A 26,469-nucleotide genomic window follows, 5' to 3' on the forward strand; every position below is an offset into this window, starting at 1 on the left:
CGTCGCAGTGTGACAAACATCCACACATTTAGTATGGAAATCGCCTTATTTTCTATAATATATGTTGTTCCCATATCGTCAGAAAGTCTGCTCTAGCAATTCTCATATCTTTCTACTAGAACTTGTCTGACTTATGCCCTACCTGTAAATGAAACACTCACACACACTTAGACAGGGATGGACTGGCCATTGGGACTACAGGGAGTTTCCCGGTGGGCCGATGGCTCAGTGGCCTGGGAGTTTCTCACTTCTGCCTAATCTTGTCCCATAAGGGGGGGCACCAAACTGATTCTTTGCCCAGGGAGAAAATAATGTCTAGCTTCCCCACTGGTACTGCCTATAAGAGGACCAGTACCAGCCGTTCTACTCTAATAAAGTAAAACAGCTAGTGGTTAGTGAAGGGGGAGAGGGGGTGTGGGTGGCCCGGGGGGGGGGGGGTGCGGGATTGGTCCGGCCGCTGTGGGAGAGACCTGTCAAAGTGGGCCAGTCTGGATGAAGTCCAGGGCTAAATGTTTGTCCCAGTCCAGCCCTGCACTTAGATGTAACACTTCCATGTCTTTATTACCTCTCACAGAGATAACCATACTCTCCCTGACAATGCTTTCATCTGACCTTTCTCAAGAAGGATGGCGCCATCTTTGTTTAGTCATCATCCAGGGAACGTATCTCCATCCCAGACTGGAATGCTGACTCAGAGATGACACAAGAAGGTAAATTCTGATGCTTGTACGGTTCTTGGCTCTGATTGTAAATTTCTTATCTAGATCAGCTCTTTATTTCAGCCACTCACATTGCTGTTACGATGCTGCATTCTGAGGGATGGGGCAGGGAAAATTGAGGAAATGCCTGTAGCAGACTAATGACACAATCTCAGCCTAGCAAAGGCACTTTAATGGAGCTCAATTACGGCATTTAAATAATAAAAGCCACAGCTTTTTTGAAGAAAAAAAATGACACTGTTGCTTTATATTGTGACAAGGTCAGGAATTTGTTCATGCAGACTTAAAATTGAAAGGGTAACTCCACTTTCATGAGGAAAAAATAGCAAAAAAATTATAATAATATAGCATACAATTGTGACAGTCATATTGTATTTGAATGTTATTAAAAATTACCTTTCCTATTCAATCTTCAGCTCTGTAATTTTCTGTAAAGTGCAATGCAATATGGCTACCTGGAAGTGTTCTATACACAGAGGCCCAGATTCACGTAGAGCCGCGCATATTTCTGCCGGCGTAGCGCACATCATATGCGCTACGCCGACGTAACATCTCTAGGCAAGAAGAGAATTCACAAAGCACTTGCTCCCTTTGTTGCGCCGGCGTAACATAAATTGGCCGGCGTAAGCCCGCCTAATTCAAAGTAGGAAGGTAGTAGGCGTGAGCTATTAAAATGAACCGTGACCCCATGCAAATGATGGTCCGAACGAACGGCGCATGCACCGTACCGTGGACGCATCCCAATGCGCATGCTCAGAATCACGTCTAAAATACTCCATAAGATACGTCAAATCACTGCCTACAACGTGACGTAAGCTACGCCCAGCCCTATTCACGTAAACGACATAAAATTCGACGGCTGTTCCATCGTCCATACTTTTGCATGGCTTGCGCCTCCTATATGGTGGAATAACTTTACGCCGGACGTACGCCTTACGTAAACGGCGTAGATGACAGCGACGGGTGCAAGTACGTTCGTGAATCGGCGTATCTCGGTCATTTGCATATTCGACGCGTAAATCAATGGAAGCGCCCCTTGCAGCCAGCGTAAATATGCGCCCAAGATACGACGGCGTAGGAGACTTACGTCGGTCGGATGGAGCCAAAATTCTGGTGTATCTTATTTCAAGAATCAGGCCTTGTACACACGACCGAGTTCCTCTGCAAAAACCAGCAAGAAACTTGCTGGGAGATATTTTTTTGCCGAGGAAACCGGTCGTGTGTACACTTTCGTCGAGGAAACTGTCGAGAAACTCGACGAGCCAAAAAGAGAGCATGTTCTCTATTTCCTTGACGGGAATGGAGAAAATTGGCTTGTCGAGTTTCTCACCGGCTTTACAAGGAACTCGACGAGCAAAACGATGTGTTTCGCCCGTCGAGTTTCTCGGTCGTGTGTACGAGGCCTCAGGCGCAGAGATACGACGGCGCATCTGAGCACTTACGCCGCGTATATAAAGATACGTCGGCGTAAGTGCTTTCTGGATCCGGCCCAGAATGTGTACAGATCACCCCCCCAGAAACAAAATGTCCTGCTTGTGTGATTGGCTCACTGATTTCCCCAGAAGTCTGCCCTAATATACAAGTCAGATTTCAGGTATCCCTGCAACAAAAATTTCATTTTTTGTGAGATACTCCCAATAGGAACACGTCTGAAGGGATGCAGACCCAGCAGATTTCCCCATTAGTGCTCTGCAGTAGCTGCAGCTGATTGCTAATCATGACACCCCTCCCATTAGACTCACTGTACACATGGACACAGACAAACACACAGTGATTTCTTCAGAATAGAAGGAATAGGAATCTGCAACAAAGTTTGTTAAAATCCTTGTACTATACTAGGATCACCCAGAGGGGAATGCTTTTTTTCCCAACAAACACACAGTTACTCTTTAAAGTAGTTGTAACGTTTCTTGTTTTTTTTTTACCTTCATGCATTCTTTGCATTAAGGTAAATTATGTGCAGAGCCCCCCCCCCCCCCCAAATACTTATCTGAGCCCTATCTTGATCCAGCACTCTCTCTCTCTCTCTTCACTGACAGGACTCAATGAAACACAGGGGTTGATTTATTAAAAGCAAAATTATTGTGCATTTTGCAAAGTGCAGTTACTCCAGCGCTTAGTAAATGAGGTAAAACTTCACTTTACAAAAAGTACCCAATCAAGTGCAAGGAAAACAAAATGCACTCACATGAATGGATGATGAAAGTCAGCAGTTCATTTGCTCGTTTACAAAGCTCTGGAGCAACTGCTCTTGCAGAGCGCAACTGCACTTTACAAAGTGCACAGCATATTTGCCTTTAGTTAATCAACCCTATTGGCTTTGGATGCTGTCCATCAAATCCAGTGATGGTGGGATGGGGATGGGGGGCAGGTAACACAAACAGGCATACTGTAGTAACTCAAATGACCACTCATTACAACCAACCTTTGTAGAATACCCTCTCTGAACGCAGAACACATTAAACCTTGAAATGGATGGGCTACAGCAGCAGAAGATCACACTGGGTGCCACTCCTTTTAGCTAAGAACAGCAAACTGAGGCTACAATTATCACAGGCTCACCAAAATTGGACAACAAAAGATTGGAAAAATGTTGCCTGGACTGATGAGTCTCTATTTCAGCTGCAACATTCAAATAGTAGGGTCAGAATTTGGCATAAACAACATGAAAGCATGGATCAATCCTGCCCTGTATCAACGGTTCAGGCTGGTGGTGGTGTAATGATGAATATTTTTCTGGCACGCTTTGGGTCCTTTAGTACCAATTGAGCATTGTTTGAATGCCACGGCCTACCTGAGTATTGTTGCTGACCATGTCTTACAGTGTACCAGTCTACTGATGGCTACTTCCAGCAAGATAATGCTCCATGTCACAAAGCTCAAATCATCTCAAACCGGCTATCATGTCAACATGGACCAAAATCTCTGAGGAATGTTTCCAACGCCTTGTTGAAAATATGCCACAAAGAATTAAAGCAGTTCTGAAGGCAAAAGGGGGCCACTACTAGCAAGGTGTACCAAATAAAATGGCCGTTGAGGGTGTATATATATATATATATATATATATATATATATATATATATAGAGAGAGAGAGAGAGAGAGAGAGAGAGAGAGAGAGAGAGAGTATCACTGGGGAGGTTTCCCCTATTTCTAGGTAAATCCCCTGTTAGACAGTTGTCAGCATTGAAAGATTTCCTCTAACCTCATGTTTCCCTGACAGCCATAGCATTTTGGATTTCCCATCACTTTCTGTTCTGATGACATTATTCTCTAGGACACAAAGAAAGGTTAAGTCTCCTAAGGTTTTAACCCTTCCCTACTCTATAGAAGGACTCTGCAGTAAAAGGTTAACATGTTTTGACAGGAATACAATTAGGCTTGACACTTTCCTGGGAGTGACCTTGTGGCCTGCAGGAACAATTGCACTAATAACAATATATCTTAAATTCTTTGAAGCTTACTTTGATCTTAAATTAGGAGAAATCACATAACAGAGGACGATAACCTCTATAATTTAATCTTTACTATGCTAGGCATAAGCTACAATGGTGATTTGTATTAGCATGACCAGTTTCATGTGTTTACAATGGTCTTAAATGTGATCTCTCGAGGCAGGGAGGTCGGTACATACCTTCACCTAAAATTTGAACTGCAGTATAGTGGTTATAACAGTAATGGAAAAAAATATTGTGCTCATTCAAGGTGGACCAGCAGCAGCTAAACAGTGTTATATTACACCAGGGGTGGGGAACCTGCGGCCCGCAAAATCATTCCATCCACCCCCCCCCCCCGCAGGCGCAAGTTCTGCCATGGCCGCCTGCCAGTGTGTCACTTGGCTGTGTCATTACATAGTGAGGGCGCTCCTCCGAGTGCGGACTGTCACCTCCCCTCCCTTCACTGTGGAGGTTACTGTCTCCCCCTACGGAGGAGTCTCGTAGTCGCTCCCTGCCAGCGGCGTGACGTCACTCCACTCACGGCCGGGGGCGAGGTGGGAGCTGGAGAGGAGCGCTGTGCACAGGGAGCTGTGACTAACAGCCTGTAGGCTGTGCCCGAGCTAGAGGAGCCGAGGACCCGTCTCGAGGAGCCTGCCTGGCTCTAGCTGAAGCTAGCACTGTGCTACAGAGCAGACGGACTACTTGTAAAGTAAGCAGAAGTTGAACTTAGAGCAGATCAATAAATGGCTGTATTGGGGGGGGGGGGGGGATGGCTGAGGCAAGGTTAATGACCACTACTGTGTATTATAAAAAAAAAACAGCAGATAAAATATGGTTTTGAGTTATTTTAAATGAGCCATGCTTGCCATCTGACTTGCATTGTTGCTGCCCTCTGTTCATGTGTTCCCAAAGTGGCACCCCCACTGTGAAAGTGCATAAAATTGGAGTATGAACTGTATGCGAATTAACCACTTAAGCCCCGGACCATTATGCAGGTTAAGGACCTTGCCCCTTTTTGCGATTCGGCACTGCGTCGCTTTAACTGACATTTTGTACGGCCCCCGAATGATGTTACAAAAATCCAAATGGCCCTTGGCAGAAAAAAGGTTCCCCACCCCTGTGTTACACCAACAACAAATTAGCAAAACGACAGCTGCGCTAAAGGAAAAGATATGAGAATACAAATATGGATGCCACTATATAAATGAAGTGCACATGTTGAAAATAAAAAAATAGCAATGACTGAACATCAATAAATCAAATAAAGTGCTCACACGTGATTAAATGAAAAAAACAATAATAACAGGTGTGATGAAAGGGAGTCCAATTAATGAACTGTCCATATAATAAGATCTCAAGTCCATAGAAAAATGATCCCCAAATGGTGAATATAAATTCTTAAGAGTGTCTGAGGAAATAAGTATCCAGTGCACAAATAAATGTTTGTATAACAACACACCCCCATTGTGTTGTTGTTGGTCAAGCCTGCAATCCTGTTTTACACCTCAGGCAACATTTTATGTTGTGTGTTTTCCTCCGTAGTCATGTAAAACAGCCCCTCCCTTATCTTTTCTTCTGAAGTCCATATACACTGTACGCCTCATTAAAAGCAGACACCTTACGAACGCACAAACTGCTTCTCGTGTCTTGTTATTTAGGTGTCTCCAGATCATTTGTAAGAACGCTGTTGGGAGACCTATTAAGAAGGATAATTCATCCAGAATAACTAATATTTCCTTTCATGTATGTCTGATGAATAGCTATCATTCACTTGAACACATCAAACAGTGAACTGCAGATTTATAAAATGTTTGGTGATTTGTTTACATTTTCTGTACACCTCTCTCATCACATTTGATTAAACTGTATGTAAAGTATTATTTTTTTTTTGTTTCAGATAGAGTGTGCAAGGGTTATCGACCCTGTTAGGTTTGTATTGCTTGTCTCCTTGCTCACTGGGACACTGGGAACAGATATATCGCTATGTGTCCTGGTGACCATAATCTCCAGTAAGGTATGTGATGGGAAACTCAAAACATTTAAAAAAAAAAAAGAACGCTCGTATGGAAAAGCGACCATGGAGGAGTACACAGGGCCGATCCTAGGCAGGGTGCATTGCACCCAGGCGCCTGCAGAGGTGGGGGTGCCAAACATCTAACACAGCCCTCAAAATTTCCACTCGCCTACTAGCATTTGGCGAGTGGATTTAAGCTGGTGGCGAGTGATGACAGGGCTGCATGACCAATCTCCCTCCAATCTGTCCCTACACTTAGAGTCTCGATGAGATTGGCAGCCGAAGAGGAAAGGTGCATGCTCGGAAAAAGTAGTCTGGTGAGCCGCGCACAGGCAGAGCAGTACACAGGTGCTCTACTTACAATTCTCATTAAGCCATGGGACCCAACAGTATGACCTCTCTGAGCCTGCCCCCCTCCCCCGGACCCCGACCAATGTAGCTGAGGAGCAGAAAGTAATGAGTGAGGTGGAGGATTGCAAAAATTACCACTCCGGTGCAGCGCTCACTGAAAGTTGCCCTGACATGAGAGCGGCAGCCTTCTAGTTTGTGCAGTTTTCTTCTTCTTGTGCTCTATGTAAGTGTCCAACAGTTTAGCCTGAGCACTGTGAACAGACTGGTCTAAATGTGTGCTGTGCGCTGTCAGTGTGCGCTGTCAGTGTGCGCTGTGCTATGGTGTCAATGGCTGTGCAGTTGTGTGGATCTCAGCGCTGGATTGTACTCCCTCCCGCTGTGCTGCAGCTCCTCTCCTCTCTGCCAGCCTGAATAAAAGGGGGAAGTGGGGACATGCAAGCGTGGAGCCGCACACACAGGCTCCTGATGATGAGATGAATGGGAGAGAGAGAGAGGATGGATGGGAGTTGCAGAGGAGACAGCAAGAGAATGGGGAAGAGACCCAGTTCTAGTGCCCTGTCCCTCTGGTCTGCCCCCAGTGCCCTGTCCCTCTGGTCTGGCCCCAGTGCCCTGTCCCTCTGGTCTGCCCCCAGTGCCCTGTCCCTCTGGTCTGCCCCCAGTGCCCTGTCCCATTTTGTTAAAGTTGTTGTTGGTAATATTTAATTTTGTAACTTGATTCTGCATAAAACATTGTCATTCCATGAGATAATCTACGAGGGCGTGTTTACGGGTGCAATTAGGCGCAGGGCAGTGTATGAATTAGGTGGGGCAACTGGTGGCGAGTAACTCTTGAGGCCTGGCTAGTAGCTCAGGACTTGAAATTTTGAGCCCTGATCTAACAGACCCTCTAACAGAAGCCATCTCTGTGTTCATCACAGAGGCCCTTCTCCAGGTCCCAATAAAGTACTTTGCTTCTCTTCCTGTATTTTGTTTATTGTTAAGAGATCATGTAAGGATCCCAGGTTAATGAAGAATTTGTGGGGGGAGCATCTCTGTGGTTGAGTCATTGCCATAGAAACATTTGTAAAGGGGAGGAGTTAGTAAAATGACGATGCCCATGTGGGGGCGCCAGAAATATTTCTGCACCCAGGCACCTGTGACCCTAGTATCGGCCCTGGGAGTACACAGACCCAGGATGTAGGTTAGGGAGACAATTGGAATTAATAAAATCTTGTAAGAGGGTCAATATCCATAGTAAAAATCTTTAAAGGTCTTTAAAAACAGGGAAATCCATGATCCAGCACTAAGGGCAGCCAGTGTAAAAGAGCTAGAAGCAGTCTCTGCAATGCACAAAAGGAAGAAAACACAGCGCCTCTAAGTGCAGTATTAAGGAACCATATAATGGTAAAAACAGTAAACAGGCTACTCACAGACAGAGTATAGATACACGTATTGTGATCAGCAGTAATCCTGCAGTGTGATCCAGAGGAGGTCTCTGTTTATGTCCGTGTCCCCGGGGTTTAGCTGGTGTCTCGCACAGGTGGTTTCCGGCACTCACAGCCTATTCTGAACAGAGAAGGAGCACGCATGCTCCGAACACGAAGCCGGCACCCTTACCCTGCACCCTGATGTGCCGTCATCCCTGAGTCTCCAGCGTTCCCCGCTGTTCAGAATGGGCTCGAGTGCCGCAAACCACCTGTGCGAGCCGCCAGTTGGACCCCGGAGACACGGCATAAAGAGAGACCTCCTCTGGATCGCACAATGCATGTATCTATACTCTGTCTGTTAGTAACCTGTTTACTGTTTTTACCATTAAATGGATCCTTAATACTGGCCGCTGTGTTTTCTTCCTTTTTATTTTAGGTTGTCACAGAAAAAGGTTAGAGGAAACCTTCCAGTGAAGACATCTGTTCTAAAGACAATTCATTTTGAAGAGAGAGATTGAGGCTGGTTTCACACAATTGTGAATTGGATGCGGTACAAAATCTCATCCAATTTGCAATTGTGTGAACCCAGCCTCAATCTTATGTAAATGATTTGTTTCCCTGCATTCAATTCGCACGTCAAGAGATTATGACCAGCTCTCAATGGAGCCGTTTCACACATCTCCAGAGCGGCTCGTTGTGAATTGCACAGGAATCCTGTGGGTTTTCTGGTCCGTTTCAGGTCTGAATGCAGCCAAAAATTTCGGACCGAAAACAGACCTGAAACGGTAAACGTGGGACTCACCGGACCTCTGCTGTGGGCCGTTCCGTACTGCAGTGTGAACCCAGCCTAAAGCCTCGTATACACCAGCAAAAACCAGCAAGAAACTTGCTGTTTTTTTTTTTTTGGCCGAGGAAACCGGACGTGTGTACACTTTTCGACGAGGAAACTGTCGAGGATCTCGTCTAGCCAAAAAGAAAGCATGTCTTCTTTTTCCTCCACGGCAATGGGGAAATTTGGCTCGCCGAGATCCTCAACAGCCTAACAAGGAACTTGACGAGCAAAACGATGTGTTTCGTCCGTCGAGTTTCTCGGTCGTGTGTACGTCGAGTGGGCAGGAAATCTTCTCATTGGTAAATACCCGTATTTATCAGCGTATGACACGCACAGGCGTATAACACTCACCCTAACTTTAAGAGGGAAGCTTCAGGAAAAAAACTTTCCACAGCCCCCTGCGTATAACACGCAGGCACAGTTTACCCTCTATTTTCAGGGTAAAAAAGTGAGTGTTATACGCCAATAAATACAGTAGCTATAAAAAATATGACAGAGGTCTTAACCATTGCCTACTCTAAAATGTAGAGGTTTTGGTGCCAAGATACACTTTAAAGTGCAAATTCACACAAATCTATTTTGCTGTGAACATTTGATTTGACATTCCTCATCCTTTATCTTCTTCTAATATACTTAGTCCTCCGTATCACCTTGAAAAGTCAAGATGATTGTATCCATTTTAGTGCTCCTTTTTAAAAATTTACACAAACACTTTATTTTTCAGGACAACTTTTTTTAACAAATTCACTTTTTTTACCTCAATACTTTCTGCAAGAGTCAGTACTGTTTTGACCTCTTGAAGATAGTAGATCTATTGGACGTTTGTCCTGAAAGTTAACTGAAGTGCAAATAAAAATGTTTAGTAGTCAGCTGTTGGGAAATCCACTTGCTCATTTAATTAGTAAATTCCCACAAAGCAAAACTTCAATGTGAAAATATCTGAGCCCTACAAGTGCAGCTCCTTGATTCCAGGTCTTTGTGTGCCTGGTATTTATATCTTGTTATTGTAACAGACACTGGTGCTCCACTTGCCTGCTCAGCCCATCACTGGATTTCAATTCATGCCATTCCATTAAAGAGTTAACCATTGGTATGCACCACCGCCTAGAACAGGCACAGGATTTCAATGAATTACAAAGCCTTTTCTATCGCTAATGGGATTTGCCTGGTTTATGGGACATGTGTTGAACATAAAGACGGCCTCATATTGGTGTCTAGTACAACAGTGTTTTGGCTCTTCTATACTTGCTGACTATCTCAGACTGCTTTGTGAACAGTTATACATATGTGTTTTCTAATAACAAGCACATTGCTGAATACGTGGTTTACAATGTGAATGATTCTGCACACCAATGAATTATACATTTTATCTTCTATTTTATGAAGACAGCAGGGCACTTCATGTACGTGTTAGTGGATGGCTGTCACATTCACGAACATTCACCACCTCCTTCTCCTGTGGCCAGTTTCCACAGTTTCTCAACTCCCTGTTATTCCCTTTCCTTTGCGGTGGTGCAATTTCACCCAGCTACCTTCTTCATGGTGTCTCCGGTTTTCCTTACTTGTTCTGCTCTCAGTGTTCCCTTTCTGCAATTCCATATGACCTCATCTACCTTGCTCTGCACCCTTTGTCCTCATTTATGTTGTACTCTGTTATCTTCCTTCTCTGAGGCCCCGTACACACGTCCGAGAAACTCGACGAGCAAAACACATCGTTTTGCTTGTCAAGTTCCTTGTGAAGCCGCCGAGGATCTTGGCGAGCCAAGTTTCCTCATTGACTAACGAGGAAATAGAGAACATGTTCTCTATTTGGCCCGACGAGATCCTCGTCGGTTTCCTCGGCCGAAAGTGTACACATGTCATGGTCTTACCTCTCTCCTGTCTCCTTCGTTTGACATGTGCTGGCGGCCATCTTGGTTTCTGGGACTCTTGTAACCTACCATAACTCCAAGACCGCGGGGCATCCTGGTAAGAATCAGCTGTCCTGGGCTGTTTCACGTCTGTTCTGGTGGCCTTCCCTACGTTCCGACATCGCCGCATATGTAGCGGCATGCTCCGTTTGTGCCCAGAGTAAGTCCCCTCGGCACCTTCCGTTGGGCCTGCTGCAACCCATAGCCACCGGGGAGCGCCCATGGTCACACCTGGGGATGGATTTCATTGTGGATCTCCCTGCATCCCGAGGCCATACGGTCATTCTCATGATTGTGGATCGGTTTTCCAAAATGTGCCACTGTGTTCCTCTCAAGAAGTTACCCTCTGCACAAGAATTGGCCACGATTTTTGCCTGGGAGGTCTTCCGGTTGCACGGTTTGCCCAAGGAGATAGTGTCGGATCGGGGGAGTCAGTTTGTGTCCAGGTTCTGGCGCGCCTTTTGCTCCCAGTTGGGGATTCATCTCTCCTTCTCCTCGGCCTACCACCCTCAGTCCAATGGGGCCGCAGAACGATCCAATCAGGCCTTGGAGCAATTCCTTCGTTGCTATGTCTCCGATCACCAGGACAATTGGGTTGACCTCCTGCCTTGGGCTGAGTTTGCCAGGAACACGGCGGTGAACTCTTCCTCTGGGACGTCTCCCTTCATGGCCAATTATGGGTTCCAACCTGCCGTGTTACCGGAGGCATTCTCTCCCCAGGATATTCCGGCTGTGGAGGATCACCTTTCCGTCCTACGCGCCTCTTGGGTACAGATCCAGAAGTCCCTTGAGGTCTCTGCGCAGCGCCAGAAACTCCAGGCTGATCGCAGACGAGCGCCTGCTCCTTCCTACCAGGTCGGAGACCGTGTATGGTTGTCCACTCGCAACCTCAACCTTCGAGTGCCCACTCCCAAGCTGGCTCCTCGCTTTGTTGGTCCCTTCCGAGTGCTTCGCAGGGTAAACCCGGTAGCCTATGCCCTTGCGCTTCCTCCTGGCATGCGGATCTCCAACGTGTTTCATGTCTCCCTGTTGAAGCCACTGGTGTGCAATCGCTTCACTTCCTCGGTTCCTCGGCCTCGTCCGGTCCAAGTGGGCAATCATGAGGAGTATGAGGTGAGCAATATCCTGGACTCACGCCTGGTCCGCGGTCGGGTGCAGTTTTTGGTCCACTGGCGTGGTTACGGTCCAGAGGAGCGTTCCTGGGTTCCCTCCGCAGATGTCCATGCTCCTGCCTTGCTCCGAGCCTTCCACGCACGTTTCCCTCAGAAACCGTTTTTTGCACCGCGGAGGAGGGGCCCTTGAGGGGGAGGTACTGTCATGGTCTTACCTCTCTCCTGTCTCCTTCGTTTGACATGTGCTGGCGGCCATCTTGGTTTCTGGGACTCTTGTAGCCTCCCACCCTGCGGCTCCTCCTTCCCACTGGGAGGAGCTGGATGCCTGGCTCACATATATAGGAGCTCTGTGGCTTCAGTTCCTTGCTTGGTCCTCCTGTGTTCACATGCTTCTAAGACTGCTGCTGCTTCTGGTTCCGATCCTGGCTTCGTCTGACTTCCCTGCTGGTTCCTGATCCTGGCTTCGTCTGACTTCCCTTCTGGTTCCTGATCCTGGCTTCGTCTGACTACCCTTCTGGTTCCTGACCTCTGGCTTCGCAAGACTCTGTTTTAACCATCCGTTTGGACTTTTGCTTTACAGCTTGATTTTCAATAAAGCCTTCTTATTTTCACTTATCTCTTGTTGTACGTCTGGTTCATGGTTCCGTGACAACACATGACTGGGTTTCTCGGCAGAATACGTCTCCGATCGAGTTTCTGGCTGAATTCTGCCGAGAAACTCGGTCGTGTGTACGGGGCCTGAGTCTTTAGTCCATTTCAATGTGATTTTTTTCCCTGTTTGTGCTCTTTTTATGCTTTTTTTTTTTTTATCAGGCCCTGTTCTTGCTGTCAATTATTTACCTATCGTTTTCTGCACTCCACTTTCCTGTGTTCCCTGTCTGCAGTATTCATGCATTGCCATTCCAATCTGTCCCCTTATGTCACTTACTTTTTCATGGCAACCCTCTTGTGTGCCCATTCTGCTGTTCCTTCCCAATATACTACGCTTGCCTTGTTCACTCCTCATCCGTCTCAAGGCTGCTATTTAGCATTCTGAACTCTCACATCAGTGCTGTGTGCCACTTCTTTCCCATTCTCTTATTTCTACTGTAAACCTCAAATTAAGTTGTATATATGTCATTAAACAAAAAGTCCCAGTAAAAGAAAAATAGTAGATGCAAAAGTCCCACGATGCTACGATGATAGTAAGGATAGTCCCATGATGATAGTAAGGATTCTTTAGAAAATCCAGGTGACACCTCACACTCTCATGCTCTGCTTACCAGACAGCGTGTGACCCCCTTGTTAGAGTGGTCAAAAAGCGATTTAGTATAAAGAATAATCCAGCATTCTCGACGGACAAGAGAATCACTTTTAGACAGGCAGGAAAAGAACCAATCCAGCACCCGGAGAAACCGATCGTGTGTGGGACCCATCTGACTTTTTTCCATCGGTGAAAAAAAATAGAACGCGTTTTAAATTTTTCTGATGAAAAAAAAAAATCATAGTAAATTCCGATCATCTGTGTGGAACTCCATTGGAGAAAAATCCACGCATGCTCAGAATCAAGTCAATGCATGCTCGCAAGCATTGAACTTCATTATTTTCGGCTCTTCGTGGTGTTTTACGTCACTGTGTTTTGGCTCGGTCGGAATTTTGTCTGATAGTGTGTATGCAAGACTGATGAAAGTCCGCTTTATCGGAATTCCGACAAAAAATTCCATCTGATTTTATTCCATCAGAAATCCGATTGTGTGTACGCGGCATTAGACTCATTCCAGTGCCTGGATTACATGAAAACAAAAGCACTGCAATAGTGTAATATTGCTAAAAACCATATGCCTTTATTAAAACAAGAGGAGATACACTCACATGTCTTGTAAATATTAAATCGCACAATCCAGCGTGACAAACTCCGACAGATCGAGTTTTTCAATAGCAAAGATGGCCGACTCGCGACTGCTCATGCAAGGAAGTGTACGTACGTAGCTGCCTCTGGCACGTTTCGTCACATCTGATGTCATCAGGGTATTCAAAACATTAATGAGCAGGCTGAATGTACCAAGTTAATTGTTCGATTAACCAGCCTGACAGTTTTTTTTTCTTGCAGGGGGCTGCTATAGCTGCCAGTGATAATCACTGTCTTCTCCCAGCTTTCCCTGCCCGCTCCTGACCTCCTGGGAGAAGACAATGCCCAGGCAGAAGGGATGCCCCTTTCAGCACTGTCTGTGCTGATGGGGAAATTGTGCTAATTTCAACCTGCCTGCAGAAAATAATTGTGCACTGTCTATGGCCAGCCTAAGGCTCCAGATGAAGCAGTGTCCCCTATTCCAGAACTGGGTTCTAAAGTCACATTATTTTTTCTGAATCATCACAGATACTCTCTCTAAAGTTGTTCATACACTGCCATACACACAAGCAGGGCTACTTTTAGGAATTAAAGGTCCCTTTTCAACCTCCCTGACCCCCCCCCCCCCCCCAGAAAATATAAAATCAATATGTTCTCTAAAAATACAGTAAAATCTTTAATAGTAGACACAAACACAGCATAACTTACAAAATTCCTGCTAAATCTAAAGCATAAAACTATATTGAGTTAAAATAAAGCTCTGGGTGTGTGAATGCGGTCTTGGGGCTCATTCACATGGGCGCGCTGGCCAATACAGTGTGAATCAGTGTTCTTTTAGGTGCCTAGAGCTGTGTGCAGGCTCGAACACAGCCACAGGTCCTAATTTGACAGGCATGTCCCCAAACACAGACAGTGTGCATACGCGGATCACTCACCTGCACCTGCACACCTATCAAATTAGGACCTGTGGCTGTGTTCGTATAGCAGTTGCACCCCCGTAGAATAACAGGAGGCTTCAAATTGCACAAACTGCAGAGAACCCATGTAAATGAACCCTTAATTATGTGTTTATTATTTTTATTATTTCTTACAATGTTATATTACCCGGTATCTATATATTTTTTTTTTTTTACAAAAACAATTAACAGCCCTGTTGGAGGGCTTTGGTGAAATATCAGGGGTATAAACAGACACCTGCTGTCTCACTATTGATACAAATAAAGTGATAGAGGACACAATGCTCAATCTCTATCTCACTGCACTGAATAAATTAACAGGACGAGCTCCGCACAGTCTCCCTGTTCATTCACAAATTTAAACACAGTTTTGAATGAACACAGGGAATTATTGGTACCAATCACTCACTTTTATATATTTCTTACCTTTTAGATGCTTCCCAGGTGGAAGTGTTACAGCTGACGGCAATTTTTGGAACAATGCCTGCCCCAAATCAATCCTTGTTAACATATTGTACAAGGCAAGAAGCCCAGCCTTTTTGTTAGGACACAGATTTCAAATCTAGTTGCAATTGATCATGGGGGCAAGGGCCTCTTCCCTACAACTCTGTGCGGTGGTTGTGGAGGTCTGCAGGTGGGGGGGCTTATCGGAATCTGGAAGCCCCTTTTAACAAGAGGGCCCCCAGATCCCAGCCACCCTCATGTGACTATGTGAATGAGCATGGAGTACAGTGTATCCCTACTTATTCTCCAAAAAAAAAAGTGTCAGAGATAGTTTTTGTAAATTTTTTTATTAAAAAAATCAATGTTCCCCCAAAATAAATCCAGCGTTAATCACAATGAGTGCCACTGCTGCCAACTCGAGACAAACAAAGGTCCGGACCCGATGAAGGCTCCTGTCCTCTGACAGTTCATAAATAACTAAGGGGCAGGGCCACCCAATGATGTGGCCGGGCCCTCCACCCCTTTGTGATGCCATGTTGGGTCGATGCCTTCACAAGGGGGTGGGGGGTCGCCCGGTGATGTCATCAGGTGGCCACACCACTTAGTTATTGCTGCTGTCTGATGAGACTGTCAGACAGCAGGAGCCTTCATCGGATGCGGAACTCTTTTTTTTCCGAGGTCTTTCTTTTTGACACTTTTTTTGGCAAATCAGTAGGGGTACAATATGCCCTATACCCATTCACATAGGAGAGGGTGGGATCTGGGGGGCCCCCTTATTAAAGGGGGCTTCCAGATTCCGATAAGCCCTTGCCCCATCAACATGGGAACAAGGTGCTTTGGGGGGGGGGGGTGGGCAGAGCGGCCTCTGCCCAAAAGCACCCCCCTACGTGGCCAGGTATGGTTTAGGAGGGTGGATGCTCGCTTGTCCCCCCCGTTTTCTGACCTTGAATCGTTCTTAAAATTTGCAATTACTTAGAAAACTACTAAACAAAACAAAACAATTTTTTTCCATTCTGCACGTCTAGTGACTTTGTAGAGCACAAACAAAACAATCAGACAGGTCAAAGCCAAAGTCATAACAAAGTCGCACTCATCCAAAGTCACATCAAAGTCCCAAAAAGTTGCACTGTAAAGTCGCAATGGAAATTGCACTGTTTTGAAGTTGCACAAGTGTGAATGGGAACTTACATGCAAGTAAGATTTGGTATACCATGAAATTAAAACAAGTTTAAAATGTTTAAGTTTGCTCCAATGCAGTACTGAAACAACCCTACCTGCACTTCTTTGTCTCCATATTTCTGGGGGTTCTTGCTGTTCTGACACTTTTTTCTGAGCTTCTTGAGTTCAGATTGACATTTTTCAATTGACTCGGACTTGGAACGATGCTCAACCTGGTATTTCTTCAGTGTCGCCTGGGAATAGCGAAGGAAACACTATCAGTTACTAAGTGTCAAACCCCTAATATAAATAAGGCAGAACAAATTATCACAGTGGACATTGTAAAGTAGCGGAAACTAAAGTACCCACAGTTAAATACTTGATGTCTAATTCCAGCTTGTGTTCAAGTTGAGCCAGGAGTTCAGAGTGGAAAAGCTTTAACTGGAAAATAAAGAGAAATATGTTTTTCACCTTTAAATTATTATTCGAATGCACTTACTTGTCATTAAAATCAGAACATAATATTCACCACAGTGCCCACCTCTACCTGTATCTTAAAATTAATTATAATAACCCTGTATACATATGTAGCCAGGTGCTTGGCTAAGAGAGAGAAACATTGGCTGCAGCTGCTCTCTGTAGCTGCTGCCCTGTGGTGATGAACTGGTTAACAGCTACAGTATATCAGCAACAGGATGGAGCTGCCGATCAGGAAGAGTTCAATAGACTGAATAAGGCAGCACTGCACTGTGGGAACTGTAGTCCGGAGGAGAGAGACTCTACTGTAATCAAGAGCTTTTGAACTGCATTTCCCAGAGGTAGATTGCCAGGAGGAGGGAGAGAGGTGCATTTTCTCAAACTGTAGAGGAGGCAGCTTCCTCCTACCATGAGGGAGCCCAGTGAGTGCAAATTGCGGTCTAGTGTGCGCCACCACTGCTGCATACCGGTGGCTTGGAGTGCTGAGTTTAGGTGTACAAACAGCCAGAGTAACCTGGGTGCAGAGCGAGGGTGGACTAATCACTGTATATGATTAGATGGTAAGCTGCAATATCACTGGGACTGGTGAGCTGCTGCTGTGGGGATTTACTATCTGCTGCTATTGCTTATGCTAAGAGGTACCTCTCAGGGGACATTGCACCATATTCTAACCATTCTCTTAGACAGCACTCTAAACTAGTTATAGTATTATTATTCACATTGCAGTTAATGCTTATAGTGCCTTGAAAAAGTATTCACACCCCTAAAAAATGTACACAATTTGTCATTTTACAACCAAAAACATAAATGGATTTTATGTGATAGACCAACACAAAATGGCACATAAAGTGGAAGGAAAATGATAAATGGTTTTCAAAATGTTTTACAAATAAATATGCGAAAAGTGTGGCGTGCATTTGTATTTAGCCCCCTTTACTCGGGTAACCCTAACTAAAATCTAAAGGATCCAATTGCCTTCAGAAGTCACCTAATTAGTAAATAGAGTCCACCTGTGTGTAATTTAATCTCAGTATAAACAGCTGTTATGTGAAGCCCTCAGAGGTTTGTTAGAGAACCTTAGTGAACAAACAGCACCATGAAGGCCAAGGAACACACCAGACAGGTCAGGGATAAAGTTGTAGAGAATTTCAATTAGGTTATAATAGAATATAAACAAGCTGACAGCTGATGACTCATTGGTTATTAAGGACTCGGCGGCCGGCTTCCCGGCCCACTCCTTAACAACCAACTACTCTTCACACAGAATTTGAATTGGTCAATCATTTTTCAACCGATCCTAATTCGAATCTTTCCGAAAATGTTGAGTTCCTTAGAAAAGGAATAAAATAAAACAAAATTAAACTAAACTAAACAAATTTCAAAATGAATCAATGATCAAAATGTGTAGCATAACGAATCTACCTGGAATATCTTCCTTGGATAACTTGGTCACATATACCTCTTTTGCTTAAAAAACATACTTTACTAGGACCTACTCTAGTAGTAGTCCAATGAGCTGCTTCTCAATATAAGATATATACTTAACTGGGCCATCTAACTACCTTGATTAATAGTCCTGGATTCCTGCCTAGCATTAATAACCAATCATTCCCCTTCATTCAAATGATAATCCTATATTGGCCTTGGAATTTTATATTGGCAAATATAAAACTAAGACAGAGTTTACAAAATATACAAGGTGTCAATATACCTAATTAGATATATTGGATATATTTCCAAATTCTGAACTTTATCAATAATAATAAAAATGTAAACAATTTTTCACTAAGCTTGAAAATATCTGTGTTCAAGGAATGATTTTTACACATTCAATCTCATATAATTATAGTCTATTCTATGATATCAAACAAAGGGAACCAAATAAACATAACAATTTATGGAACAATGCCCTACTGGGTGGCTTGCACCCAAGGGCCATTAAGGAACTGAGTCAAGTAATTGCCAGACCATTGTTCCTAATTTTTACGAGCAGTTTACTGACTGAAATGTTACCAGCAGATTGCAGAAAAGCCAATATAGCACCAATATTTAAAAAAGGGCCAAGACACATCCCTTGGAATTACAGACCAGTTAGCCTAACATCAATAGTATGCAAGCTCTTGGAGGGGATGATAAGGATAAGGGACTATATACACGATTTTAGTAATGAAAATGGAATCATTAGTAGTAATCATCATGGATTCATGAAGAATCGTTCTTGCCAAACCAACGTACCAACCTTCTATGAGGAGGTGAGCTGCCATTTAGATAAAGGAAGGTCCATACACGTGGTGTATCTGGATTTTGCAAAGGCATTTGATACAGTTTGCCATACAAGTTTACTGTACAAACAAGGGAGGGGGCGAGCACGACACTCCACGCCAGGGAGAAAGCCTTGCATTACTGTGTGGAGTTACAGACAGAAGAACAGGAAGTGAGGTATTCTCAGAAGAAATAAGGACATTTAAAAGCAAAATGGAAGGATGAGGTAAGTGAAGGAGGACTGCACTAAGGTAAAGGAAGCTATTTAGGGGAAAAAAATGTTTACCTTTACAACCGCTTTAAGGTAAATATTAAGGAAAAAAATATATTTATTTTGGAAATAGTAAGTAAGTAGGTCAGGGACAGGACTCAGGAAGTTAGGAAATTAGAATGGCTGGCACACACAAATTAAATTGACTCACACAGTGACACTGACAGCAGTGTGCAGCAGCACAGATCACTGACAAGACATGTCCCCTCCTGAGTCACAGTGACAGTCTCCACACCATTTTTTACTGGCTGCGGGTAAAAATACTGACGGTTGGCAACACTGGTAGAATACCCTCAGTGAAAGATTGGTTGTACAAAATTGATTCTATATGTGCCATGAAAGAAACTAGAGCCTTGTCTTCTGATACGTTATCGCAAACTTTGTATAAACTGGTCCCTATTCAAGGATTTACCCTATTATAAAGCACTTATTTAAAACTAACTGCTGTATCTACCGCTTTTTGGGATTACTACCACGTTCAAATTTTTTTAGTTAATTTCCCTATTATGTATTTTTCTTTCTTACTTATATTCTACAAATTTTTCCTTTTATTTTATTGATCTAATGATTTGGGCTACATACACAATTAAAGATGGCCAATACGAAAACAGTACAGGTACCAACAAGCTCTTTATTGTGGTAATTTTATATGATAAACAAGACCAGTTGTATAGAATTATGTGTTTTTTGGTTATCATTACATAAATGTATTAGAGAGAAAGATTTATTACTGTAATTTCTCTTATCATATCATAACATATCATATTGATATGAAATCTTTTATTTAATGTCTACATTTTCTGTATTAAGTTAGAACTTTACATCTGTCGCTCTTTCTTTGATAAATTTGATAAATATATATTGAAACGAGTTTACATGCGTTTTGCCACGTTTCAGATACGTTCCAGATAGAAAAAAAAATGCAGCAGCAAATTTTGTTTACTGCACTAATGTTAACTAGGGCAATTAAAATGCATGGAAAATACTGTGCATGCATTTTTTTTATGCTGTTTAAAAGAACACTGTAAAGCATCTGGTGTGAACCAACCCTAAAAGTCAGGTGCCCTCTGACGGACTTTGGAAGTGGCACAACCAGTTCAATAGTAACCCTCTTAAAAGGGATATCAATTATGGGCAAGGGTACCAGCAGACTTCTAAAATGTGGTTGGTGCATCCATTTGACATTTAGGGCAAGACTTACTCCTGCTCAAACCTTTTATTTATTTATTTGTATTTTTTCTAACTCTAAATGACCATCCAACACAACCAGTACTATCCTTGTGTGAGACTGGGGAACCACCATCTGCACATGCTACAGTAGTTTATGGTATACTGAAACTTGGGTTTTTACCAGGCGATTTGGCGAAATCGTGGGTGCGCGATATTTCCACCGATACCCGCTTCCCGCGCTTTGTTCGAACCTCTGCGCCGACATATACCGAGCGCAGTACACTCGGGTATAGTCGGGCAGGCTCGGCTCCTCTCGCGGTCACGTCCTGTGCGTCCTGTACGTCCTTTACGCGAGAGGAGCCGAGGCCGCCCGACTATACCCGAGTGTACTCCGCTCGGTATATGTCGGCGCAGTGGTTGGAACACAGCGCGGGAAGCGGGGATCGAGCAGGGATGGCCGCAGAAGGACGCCAGACCGGACGAGTCCGCCGATGGACGATGGGCAGGACGCGATGAACGACGGGCAAGACACCGACGAGGGGCATCCAAACTGTAAGTATTTTTTTTTTTGCAGGAATCTTCCTTCAAGTTCGGGGGTGCGCACTATACGCCGGGGCACGTTATAGCCCGATAAATACGGTACCTTTACATTTTTCCATGCATTTTACAAATTAGGATCCATTCAATTCAATTAAATTCTCACTGGTATATCTGTTATTTCTGGCATTGGGGCAATTTCCCAAACCATGGAAAGTTGTGGCTGAAACCATAGGCTGCAGCAGGAAACCAGGCAATTGACAAACCCATGTGCGTTGGATGCGGAAGATTCTTTGGCAGTGGTAGAAGATCAGTGGCATGGACAGGCGATAAGTGCATTTTACATTTTTTTTGTTGGTGAGGATAGAGTAATTTTTAACTAAACTCAAAAGCCCTGTACACACGCTCGGTTTTCTCAGCGGTAAAAAGTCAGCCAAGAAGACCAAGGGAAAAGCCAAGAACCTTTTGGCCGGGAATCCCGGCAGTGTGTATGCTCCATCGGCACTGCCTCGCAGTCTTTCCCATAGGTAAGTAGTAGATCTAATAATACGTGCAAGCAAACAATAGTGAAGTGAAACCCTCACATATGAAGGGTATAAATGGTAAGTGCACAAAAAATCAATGTGTAAATTGAAAAACTGTAATGATAAAGTTCAATAACAAAAGTTCGGTATTCATATTCCAACGGAAGGTGACTCAGTGCTGGGAAGAAGATATAGTGAGTATTGAGTAGGTAATCCACCACCAAAATGAATCAGAGGCTTACCAGATGTAGTAGACCTAGATAGGTATATACCTAATAGGTCACAAGGGCTTAATGGTAGCGATGTCCTGGCTTCACAAGACTTGAACGATAAGGGAAGATGATTCCAATATTGTTGCAGTATACGAATAACCACAGGAGCACGGACCAATAGTGAACAAACTCCAGCACAGATAAGCAGATAAGCTCACCAACAATACATCCAGGGGTTCAAAGTATAATGGTTCAAGAAAAAAAGGAAATGGACATAGTGTGATACTGTATAAAAATTTACTGATAATAAAAAGAGTAAAAATATCACACTCACATATCACATGAAGATACAGGCATGTAAAAAGTGAACAGTGGGGTCAGCGGGTCCCGACGCATTTCGATCCAACGATCGTCATCTGGGGTACTGGGGTACTCGTATACTGCAACAATATTGGAATCATCTTCCCTTATCGTTCAAGTCTTGTGAAGCCAGGACATCGCTACCATTAAGCCCTTGTGACCTATTAGGTATATACCTATCTAGGTCCACTACGTCTGGTAAGCCTCTGATTAATTTTGGTGGTGGATTACCTACTCAATACTCACTATATCTTCCTCCCAGCACTGAGTCACCTTCCGTTGGAATATGAATACTGAACTTTTGTTATTGAACTTTATCATTACAATTTTTCAATTTACACATTGATTTTTTGTGCACTTACCATTTATACCCTTCATATGTGAGGGTTTCACTTCACTATTGTTTGCTTGCACGTATTATTAGCGCTACATTTTTTTCTTGTTTTTGCTTGTTTTTTCAGAATTTTATCTAATTCTGTAGTGTTGGCAGCTATCTATACGTTTATTAGTAGCGCGGTGATTTATATACTTTCTGTATATTGTATTTTTCAAGTAGTAGATCTGACGGGGAAAAAAACAACAACGGGAATCCCGACGGGAAAATAGAGAGCAGGTTCTCTATTTTCCCGACGGGATTCCCGGCTGTTTTCCTGAAGAGAAAAGTGCGAGGAAGCATACACACATCCAGTTTTCCCGGCCAAAAGCTCTCCTGGCAGTTTTCCTGTCGGGAAAACCAGTTGTGTGTACGAGGCTTAACTGCATATAGTAAAGACAGGCAGAAGAGATGGTGTCTCCTTATATTTGCTGTTGATTGTACAGGAAAATACATGCTATGCATTTGACTTTCAGTTGACAACAGTTAATTTATTGGAAAGTATTAGCAACACAAAAGGAACAGGATAATTACAATGTACTTGGGTAGACACAACACTGTAATTCATGTTATAATTAATTGCTTTGCAAAAAGGCAACAGATTAAATAAACAGTATAAGGTTTAATTAACTACTCATACACAAATACTGCTAAAATCTAGAAAACGGCACCTAACAGATACACCTGAGTAAACTAATTAATTATTAGCTAAGACTGGTGATCAAATGATTAAATAAACATTATCTTTAATCAACAGCTAAATACATTTGTAATATACATACACAACTGTTCAAACGTTTTTGGCAGGTTTGAAAATGCTGTAAATTATTTTTCTAAAAAAAATAAAATAAGAATGCTTTCGGAAATAGAAGTGTTAGTTTATTTTTATTAGTTAACAAAATGGAAAATAAATTAACAGAAGAGAAATACAAATTAAATCAATATTTGTTTTTTGCATTCAAAACAGCATCAATTCTTCTAGGTACCCTTGCACACAGTTTTTGAAGGAACTCAGCAGGTAGGTTGTTTCAAACATCTTGGAGAACTAATCACAGATCTTCTGTGGATGTAGGCAGACAGAATTGATAATGTTAAGATCAAGGCTGTGTGGGGGTCAAACCATCACTTCCAGGGCTCTTTGTTCTTTGTGCTGAAGATAGTTCTTAAAGGAGTTCTCTAAGCTAAAACTTTTAACCCCCGCTGTGCCCGGGCTGTAAAACTATACAAAATAAACTTTCACTTACCTGCCTACGATCCCCCGTTGTTCCGATATCGCCGTCCCGTTCTCCGGTCCCGGTCTCTTCCACTTCCTGCGGGTCGGTGACTCACAGTGTGCTCAGCCTATCAGCGGCCGCGACGGGACATTGCTGCGGCCGCTGATAGGCTGAGCGCACTGTGAGTCACCGACCCGCAGGAAGTGGAACAGACCGGGACCGGAGAACGGGACGGTGATATCGGAACAACGGGGGATCGTAGGCAGGTTAGTGAAAGTTTATTTTGTATAGTTTTACAGCCCGGGCACAGCGGGGGTTAAAAGTTTTAGCTTGGAGAACTCCTTTAATGACATTGGCTGCATGTTTAAGCTTGCAAAATAAATTTGGGGCCAATCACACGCCTCCCTGATTGTATGGCATGATGGATAAATATCTGCCTGTATTTCTCAGCATTGAGCACACCACAAATCCTGACCAAATCTCCAACTCCATTTGCAGAACCTTGCAAGGAATCTCCACCATGCTGTGCTGTACTCATTATTATATCGCTCTCCAGCCCTTCGGCAAACAAACTGCCTCCTGCTACAGCCAAATATTTAAAATAATTCATCAGTCCAGAGCACCTGCTGCCATTTTTATGCACCCTAGTTCCTACGTTTTTGTGCATAGTTGAGCCGCTTAGTTTTGTTTCCATGTCAGAGGTATGGCTTTTTTAGCCTCAATTCTTCCATTAATGACCACTTCTGGCCAGACTTCTCCAGACGAGTGTACCTGGGTCCCACCGGTTTCCGACAGTTCTGTGATGATGGCACTGCTGGACATATTTTGACATAGAAGGGAAGTAGGCATAATGTGAATTTAATCTGCTGCATTAAGTTTTCTATACTGACCACTATGTCTATAGTCCTCAGCGCTACCTGTTTCTTTGTGCTTCTTCGAAATAGCTTGAACAGCATATCTTGAAACCTCAGTCTGCTTTGAAATCTCTGCCTGGGAGCGACCTTGCTGATGCAGTAAAACTACATTGAGTCTTATTGCTGTGCTCAGTCTTGCCATGGTGTATGACCTGTGACAGTTTGGCTGTTCCTCACCCAGTTGTAAGTCTCCTAAACAGCTGTTTCTGTTTCAGTTAATGACTGTGTTTTAACCTACATATGAAATCAATGATCCTTAGCACCTGCTTGGTATAATTGGTTAATCATCCACCTGACTCTAATCCTACCAAATCCCTGACTTGGTGCAAGTGTACACAATGTGCAAGTGTAACAGTTGATGCTGATTTGAAGCCAAAGTGTAGTCATACCAAATTGATTTAATTTAGATTTTTCTTCTGTTCTCTCACTTTGCATTTTGTAAATTGATAAAATTAAACAATTAAAGCATATATTTTTTTAAAAGCATTCTTACTTTACAGCATTTCTTCACACCTGCCGTAAAGTTCTGCACAGTACTGTAAATGTCAAGGCCTGTGTCGACGCACTTAGGGCTTGTCCTTATGACATCAGTTGGACATTACTTTGAGATGCTTCTGAGATCATTCAGAATTCCTTCACAGGTGAATTTGACCTTGTATGGTATTGCAAAACCCATGTAATGAAAAGAAAAGTCTGTCAACGCAGGTTAAAATTAGTGTTTTTCCAATGAAAAGGGCAGTGGTAATAATTTCTGGTAATTTCTTTTAAAGCGGGAGTTCACCCGAAATTTTTTTTTAACATTAGATTCATGCTCATTTTGTCAAGGGGAATAGGGTGTTTTTTAAAAAACGAAGCAGTACTTACCGTTTTAGAGAGCGATCTTCTCCGCCGCTTCCGGATATGGTCTTCGGGACTGGGCGTTCCTATTTGATTGACAGGCTTCCGACGGTCGCATACATTGCGTCACGAGTAGCCGAAAGAAGGCGAACGTCGGTGTGGCTCTATACGGCGCCTGCGCGCCGACGTTCGGGTACTTTCAGAAAATCGTGACGCGATAGATGCGACCGTCGAAAGCCTGTCGGAAGACTGTCAATCAAATAGGAATGCCCAGTCCCGCAGCCCATACCCGGAAGCGGCGGAGAAGATCGCTCTCTAAAACATTTCCGGGTGAAACTCCACTTTAACTAATTGAATAAAACCTTTGTTTTTTTTATACAAATAAAGATTAATAAAAGGTTCTTTTCTATAAAGAAAGTGCATTCTCATTTTCTAGCTGTCTCTAATGAAAAACATAATCTGTGACAATGTAAGCTTCTCTACAGTGAATAACTTTAATCTATGTAATCGATACTCATAGCCAGGGGCAGACTGACCATTCGTGCACTCGGGCCCGAGGGCCCCATGCCACTAGGGGGCCCCATCAGGATTGCCAACCTCAGTAAAACCAGGGACAGTATGTAAATATCTTTTTTTTTTTAATCTTAAGATTATAGCTGCCCCGCCTCTCCAATACCTTTTCAGTGTGTGTATGTGTATTCTGTGTGTATGTATACTGTGTGTGTATATTGTGTGTCTGTGTGTATACTGTGTATGTATACTGTATGTGTGTGTATACTGTGTGGCCCCATAATCTATTGCCTGGGGGCCCCATAATCTCCTATTGTCCGTGGCCCCATAATCTCCTATTGCCCAGGGACCCATAATCTCCTATTGCCTGCGGGCCCCATGAGTTGTCAGTCCGCCCCTGCTCATAGCTAAGATCCTTCACCCCCCTTATTTATGCTCTTACTATCTCAGCAACGTCTTATGTGATTATTGGTGACCAAAACTGAACTGCATTATCAAGATGAGGCCAAACCAGTATTTTGTAAAGGAGAAGAAATATTGATTTATCTCTTGAATGTATGCCTGTTAAATGCAAGATAGTATTTTATTAGCTTTGTTAGCTGCAGCTTGGCATTTTGTTGCCCTGACATACACTTTCAGATTT

At 43.5% G+C, this 26,469-nt stretch overlaps 1 protein-coding gene across 1 annotated transcript in view; it reads right to left on the reverse strand.

Moving 5' to 3' along the window:
- The window catches only part of LOC120915307 (brain-specific angiogenesis inhibitor 1-associated protein 2-like), a 189,585-nt gene that overhangs the window by 52,792 nt on the left and 110,324 nt on the right, over window positions 1-26,469 (reverse strand). Inside the window, exons 5-6 of the mRNA XM_040325687.1 lie at window positions 16,535-16,606; window positions 16,282-16,419 (exon numbers count right to left, since the gene is read on the reverse strand). Of these exons, the coding sequence (XP_040181621.1) occupies window positions 16,282-16,419; window positions 16,535-16,606 (210 nt within the window). The remainder of the gene's footprint in view (window positions 1-16,281; window positions 16,420-16,534; window positions 16,607-26,469) is intronic.

Source organism: Rana temporaria, chromosome 10, assembly GCF_905171775.1.
Source record: "Rana temporaria chromosome 10, aRanTem1.1, whole genome shotgun sequence".
Classification (NCBI taxonomy): Eukaryota; Metazoa; Chordata; class Amphibia; order Anura; family Ranidae; genus Rana; species Rana temporaria.